Source organism: Phyllostomus hastatus, unplaced genomic scaffold (genome assembly GCF_019186645.2).
Source record: "Phyllostomus hastatus isolate PE091 unplaced genomic scaffold, TTU_PhHast_1.1 phas_scaffold_12, whole genome shotgun sequence".
Classification (NCBI taxonomy): domain Eukaryota; kingdom Metazoa; phylum Chordata; class Mammalia; order Chiroptera; family Phyllostomidae; genus Phyllostomus; species Phyllostomus hastatus.
The window spans coordinates 3,789,720-3,796,549 of record NW_025334007.1 but is presented as its reverse complement, the minus strand read 5'-3'; the positions used below and the strand labels follow the sequence as shown (position 1 = coordinate 3,796,549).

At 45.9% G+C, this 6,830-nt stretch overlaps 1 protein-coding gene across 1 annotated transcript; it reads left to right on the top strand.

Moving 5' to 3' along the window:
• The first annotated feature begins 5,274 nt into the window (after positions 1 to 5,274).
• On the top strand, positions 5,275 to 6,261 carry LOC123829914 (melanoma-associated antigen B3-like). Its single transcript, XM_045855838.1, has one exon. It carries the CDS (start codon positions 5,275 to 5,277, stop codon positions 6,259 to 6,261), a length of 987 nt encoding a protein of 328 aa, XP_045711794.1.
• Positions 6,262 to 6,830: the final 569 nt, after the last annotated feature.

The following is a 6,830-nucleotide window of genomic DNA, read 5'->3' as shown; positions in this document are numbered from 1 at the left end:
CCATTGGCAGGTCAATGGGTGAATCAGGAGCACCTGCACTTGTTTCTGTCGCCCTGAGTGAGGTCTGAGGTGGAGTCTTCACGTTGTGGTTGGAAATGCCTGTTGGCCAGTATCCCTGATGTGCATGGACAGTGTGCTGACTTCTATTTTGAGTTAATTTCCAAGTAGTGTTCTATCAGCATAACGTCTATTTCGGTTCAGAAGATAAGTGTATGAAGGACAGGGATAGCACACTTATTATTGTCTATATCAGATGGAGGAGTGAGAGTTTTGTGTTTTGAAATACACATAGAAAGTCCTCAAATCACTTTTGTGGTTCTGAAGAAGACAGCATGGCATTCCATTGGGGGTATGTTTGTTAATGTTAAAAAAAAAAAACTCAAACAAATAGATCTGATGAGAACATAGAGTGGTAGAAGAAATGTAAAAGTTGGTCAGTTGTGGATTTGCCTAATCCATTCAGTCTTTCTTTTCTTAACTTTAAAAGTTAAATACCTGGATATCTTTAGATTATTCAAAAACGAATGAGTTTAGGGGAATGTGAATTGATAAAGCCAATAGGGAAGAGAATACAGAGATGTCCCCAAAAAGTAAAAAAATTGAACTACCATATAATGCAGCCATTCCACTATTGGGTAGTTAGGTAAAGGAAATCCCTAACATGAAGGGATAGAAGTATCCCCATGTTCATTGAAACAGTATTCACAGTAGCCACAACATGGAAGCAACCTCAGCAACCATTAATGAATGAATGTGGAAAGGCAATGTAATACTCACACACACTCATACCCACTGCAGGAAAAAGAAACATGCATTGGTAAAAAAGGAAGATTTCCTGTACTGGTGACAGCACATGCTAGGTGAAAGAAGGGTTCATTTTCAAATGGTGTTCTTTTATTAAAACTTTTCAAATGACAGAGACAAATACTGTGTAGTATCACTTATATGTGTACTCTTTAAAATACACTGATAAATTAACTCACAGATTGAATAGATGGGTGCATGCCAACAGGGGTGGGGAGTGGAAGGTGGACAAATTTGGTGAAGGTGGCCTTAAGGTACAAACTTTCCATTTTACAATAAATAGCCCTTGGGGATGCAACGTACAGTATGAAAACTAATAGTCAACAATACTTTATTGGATATGTGAATATGGCCAAGAGAGCATTATCTAAATGATCTAATTATATGAAAGGAAATAAAAAGCCGTGGCTGGTGTGGCTCAGGGGAATGAGCATTAGACCACAAAAAAAAAAAAGGGTCGCCAGTTTCATTTCCAGTCAGGGCCCATGCCTGGCTAGCAGGCCAGGACCCCAAGTGGGGCTGTTTTATAGGTAACCATAAATTTATGTTTCTCTCCCTCTCTTTCTCCCTCCCTTCCCCTCTGTATAAATATATAATATCTTTTAAAAAAGAATCTGTAGATAAAATTTTTCAGCATATATATTACAATACTTTACTTTTCACAAATTCCACTTTTTAATACATTCCACCTACAGACATTTAGTACCTCACAGTTCCATAGGACAGAAGTTGGGTGTAGAGTCACTGGGATCCTTAGTTCAGAAGTCTTAGAACTCTGCAATCATTGTTCCTGGTGGCTTTGTTCTCATGTAGAGCTCAGGAGCTCCTTCCAATGCCACACATTTTGGTGGGAGCAGAATTCAGTTACCAGCAATTGAAGCACTAAGGTTCCCATTTGTGAGCATTCTATGGGCTGGAGATCATTCTCAGGTCTCTCTTAGAGAGAGGTCTCTCTCTCTGCTATGCTGTGCAGCTCCTTCCATCTTCAAAGGTGGCCAGGAGAACCTCCCTCTCATCCTTTGGATTTCTCTCCCCAAGAAAAGCTCCATCTGATTCAAGGATTCACCTCCTTAGGACTGGCTCAAGGAGAATAATCTCCGTATTTTAAGAATATCAGATTTCAGACCTCCATTACACCTGCCAAATCCCTCATAGCAGCACCTAGATTAGTGCTGGATGAATTAACTGGAAGAAGATGTTTGTACACCAGCAGTCAGGAATCCAGGAGGTCTTCTTAGAATTCGGACTGTGTCCTTGAGGTATTTTGGTTATGTTTGTAAGTAAGAGCTTCAACCTTTAAAGGTACAGAAAAGGATAAATATTGTTATTTTGTTTGCCTCACAATAGTTTGAGGGCTGAGGGTGACATGGATGAGACCAGACTGGCCGTGTGTTCAAATTGCTGAAGCTGGGAAATGAGTACCTAGAGCACTCGCTACATCATACTCTTACTGCTGAAAATGTCCTAATTTCTTCATACAAATTATCCAGAGCTTACAAAATAAATAAAAAATTCTGAAAAAATAATTCAAAGTTTGTATTTATTTATTGTCGAAGAGAAGGGAAAGGATGGAGAGAGGAAGGGAAATGTCCATATGTCATTGCCTCTCATGGGTGAAAGCAAAGACTGAAGTTACAGGACTCTTCATTTGTCAGAGTAAGGTCCCCAAAGTGGACTAAGGGTAGCACTCCGAGCATGAAAAGGAGGTCTCACAAAGTGTCCTGTTCTGTCATTCCTGGGAAGCCCCTGGCACAGATGTCAGGCTGATTTGAGTCTGGACAGTCAGAGAGGCCAGCACCTCGGTGTAATGCAGACAGTTTTCGTCTGGAAGAAGGAATGACTGGGTCTCTAAGAAGAATCCATCTATATGAGTATCCCGAGTGTTATGAGGGGCTGCGCCAAAAAAACAGTGGGGGTCACATAGAAACCAGGACTTTCCATGGCCCTGGGGAACCCAGAAGCGCTACCACTGAGAGTCCACGCTTTCCACGGAGGTGGTCTCAGGGAAGGAGTGTCTTGCCTAATAGGATCGAATCCCAGAGCTGCAAAGACAGGAATCTTGCACCGAGCGGAAGTGAGGTCACTCAGTGCTAAAAGAGGGGATCACCCCGGCAACCCCAGAGCCTGGCCTGTAAGGCCCAGGGCGCACATCAGAAGCTGTCCACCGAACTGCCACATGGAACTCAGGAAAGTGAGCACTTGGTGTGCAGCCGGAACCACCCATGTCACTAGAGGCACAAGCCAAGGCTCTGAAGACACAAAAACACGGACCCTGAGTGAGGACGTAGGGCCCACCTACCCCTAAGCAGTGAGGTCCCCCGGATTCCCCACCCCCCAACCGCGGGGCTTTGCGTTCTCAGGCACCCCAGACAGCCCGTGCCAGTTAGGACCCACCCACTTCCGCCTGGGAGCGAGGGCTTTTCCTGGTGAACTCTGTTCGCGCCTTTGCGGCTCAGGGTGGTTTCCCAAGACGGGCCTGGAATCAAGGTGACGACCTACAGTGGGATCTGCGGAAATCACAGCTCTCCCAGAGCGAAGGTGAGCCCACCCCCCATCCCTGCCCTGCCGTGGGGCTCTGAGAGGCCCCAGGAGAGCCGTCGGACTGAATTCAGCCTCAGATGTATAGTGAGAAGGCGGTCCTTGCTCTGTGGGTGTACCCTGATTTGGTAGGTCTGAACTGCTTTCAAGAAGAGGGCCTGATGCTTAAGATTGGTCTTCCTTATTCTGTTTAGCTTTAAGTTTTCTGTTATTTTGTTCTCTACTTTTATTTGGGCCATATTTCTTTGGTCCTCGTTTTGTCAGCCTTATTCCGTTTCTAATAATAGGTAGAGTTGCTTTACCTCTTCTGTGTCTTAGTAGCATGGCCTAATGTAGTAGGTTTCCTGTACGATCTAGTGACAGAGCACCCTTGTCCCGCAAGCTGAGTACTCCCAGTTGTGCCCTCCATGTGGGCTGAGTACTTCTTCCTCTTGTAGTTGGGTCTTGATTGCTTTCAGTAGGCCCATAGCAGGTACTTACTCAGGCCATACAGCTGGTAGGGCTGGTTCTGACCACAGATCAACAACCATCTCCCACCAAGGGACTGGTTGGTGGTGCTCTCACATGGTCTGTAGCTGTCCACTGGATCCACAGGCTCTGAGGTTTCCTGCGTGATGCACGCCAAGGTCAGCCACCAACAGTGTTCTGTCTGGGATCACTTGGCATAAGCTCTAAAGTGATCTGCAAATGGCTGGTGCTAGTGCCCAGCCTGGGGCTAGTCAGAGAGAGAGACAGGAGCTTGGCTCAGCTGTTGGCTTGTTTGCGCAGATTTAGGAGGGTCTGTAGCAAGAGCCTATACCAGGCAGTCATATGGAAAAGCACTGTTACCAGCTACATAAACTTGGATGGGACAGAGCTTTAGGTAATCAATAGAGCAGGGCTAACCGTGTCAGCCAGGTAGGTGAAGTCTCATCTCAGATATGGTGCCATGGTACTGTGGCAATGTGGGAGGGCTGAGAAATAGAACAATGGCTGCTATCTGCAGTTCTTCCCAGGATGAAGCTGTCACCCAGCTGTCACTCTGATGCCAGACACTTCAGTTGCTCCCCCCTATGGCATTGGTGCCCTTCCAGGTGCTACCCTGGTGCTGGTGCCCAGAGAGAATGATCTGAGTGAGTCTACATGTGAGGACATTTCAAGAGGAAGCATTTGAGATTCCCACAGTTTCTTCTGCTGACTGAACCCTCACTGGTTTACAGCTAGAAATTATGGGGACTTATCATCCTAACACTGGAACCATGGGCTGGAGTGTCTGTATATGACCCTCTTATTTTGATGGCATTGTGTTCATAAGACCCTTTCTAAGCATAGGGATATCAGATCCACAGAGGCAGGTGTCCAAGGCCTTACCTAGAGTGAAGACAAGAACCCTGAATGAGGACTTAGGGCGCCACCATGCTCAGCACAATGAGTCCCTTGGAGCTGTCAGCAGTGGGTGTCCCCTAGCAAAGGTGGTGGGTTTGGGTGCTCGTTTGGATCCTCTTAAGATGCCAAGAAGATGAGGACCTGGATTTTAGGTATAAATGTAGAGCAGCCCAGAGGAGGGACAAAGGCTGTGCTAAAAGTGGATATGGTGGTCTCAAATGGGAACTGGGGAGACCCCCACACTCCATAGCAGATGGGGCTCCATAGAAACTAGACTTTCCTGCTTCTGCTGTCAAGCCTACTAAGCAGTGGGCAGGGCTGCTCAGCTGCAGCCTGAGGCTCACTTTAATGGTTTCCACAGGGTTCTCAGGGGACAGGTTGGTCATAGCAGAAGCTCTGTAGGTGCCTAGAGCACTTCCTTCCAGGAAAGCTACAGAAGTTGCCTTCTTAAAAGTCAAGGTAGTATGTCCCTGATGAAGTTGCTCAACCCATTCATGTTCATTCCTCTCATGCCCAGGTTGCCTGCTGACCCACCTGCTCTCCTGACTACTGTCCTTGACAGTCATCATGCCTCAGGGTCATAAAAGGAAGCTCCACATCCCTGCAGAACACCACCAGGCTCAAGGTGAAACCCAACGTCTGGGGAACGCCAAGGAGGAAGCACTGGCCTTCTCGTCCCCTCCTCCATCTGAAGCTGCCACACAGAAGAAGCCTGGTGCTAGGTCACGTAGCCCTGTCAAGTGGCTTCAGAGAGCCCTGTCCACCATCATTAAGTCTGCAGGTGTTTCAAATGTAGGATTATCTGAAGGAGCCAACTGCAAAATGAAGAACAAACCAAGTTCCTCCAAGGCCCCACCTTCCATGACGCAGTCTCAGAGAGACCGTCGAACTGAGATGACCTGTATGGTGGTACAGTTCCTGATGCAGATGTACAAAATGAAACAGTCTATTAGGAAAGCAGATACACTGAAAATTGTCAGTAAAAAGTACAAAAAGCTCTTCTATGACATCCTCAGAAGAGCATCTTCCAGTAAGGAGGTGGTATTTGGTGCTGACTTAAAGGAAGTTGATGCTACGCAGCATTCCTGTACCCTGGTCAGTGAAATGAATCTCCCTGGCAATCAGAGGGTGAGTGGTGGCAGCAGGGGATTTCCCAAGTATGGTCTCCTGATGAATATCCTGGGCATGATCTTCAAGAACAGCAGTTGTGCCACTGAGCGGAAGATCTGTGAATTCCTGAACAACATGACACTATATGCTGGAAAGAGGCATTTTTCATTGAGGGAACCAAAGAAGCTCATCACCCAAGATTCTGTGAAGCTCAAATATCTGGAGTACCGCCGGGTGCCCGACAGTGATCCTCCACGTTACGAATTCCTGTGGGGTCCAAGAGCCCATGCCGGGACCAGCAAGATGAGAGTGCTGGAGTGTGGGGCCAAGATTAATCACACCGTCCCCTGTGCCTTTTTATATAGGTGTGAAGAGGCTTTGGGAGATGAGGAAAATCCCAAGCCACAATGCCATGAAGGGCTGGCACCAATGTCATGGCAGTGAGCAACTGGGCCACATCCAGCAGCTGCTCCCACAGCTGGTGAACTTGAGGTCATTTCTTCATTCTGTAGTTGAAGAGATCAATGAGTGTTCCGAGCAGTGGAGAGTTGAGTGTGACTGAAGGAACACAAGGTATGATACCTTAGTGTTCCTATTCTGTGTGGGTGATTTGGAGATTCATCTGTGTTTTCACTTTGTCTTGGTTTTAGTGGATTTACTCCTAAATAAAAGTTTGTCTGTCATTACAATCTAAGTTAATTATATTAGTCACACTTGTTGCTTATCAGGTTTAAGAGTGAGAGGTTTGCTGTTTTTTAAAACAAGTTGGGAAATTTTCCATTTTGTCAAGTGATCTGGTGCTAGGTAACATATGCATTTCCTTGAAGATGTAAAGATACAAAGCAGTAAAACATATGGAATCACCCAATAGGTAAAAACTAATATTGTCAATATCCCTTCCCACTCTATTTTAGCCTGTGTTTTATAGAGTTAAAAATAACACCATGTACTTGACTCGTTATAGAATGTAGTGAAATAAGCCAGTCAGTGAAAAACAAATACCATAAGATCTC

Excerpts from the sequence above, each read along its gene's own strand:
- LOC123829914 (XM_045855838.1), top strand. The coding sequence starts at position 5,275 with ATGCCTCAGGGTCATAAAAGGAAGCTCCACATCCCTGCAGAACACCAC.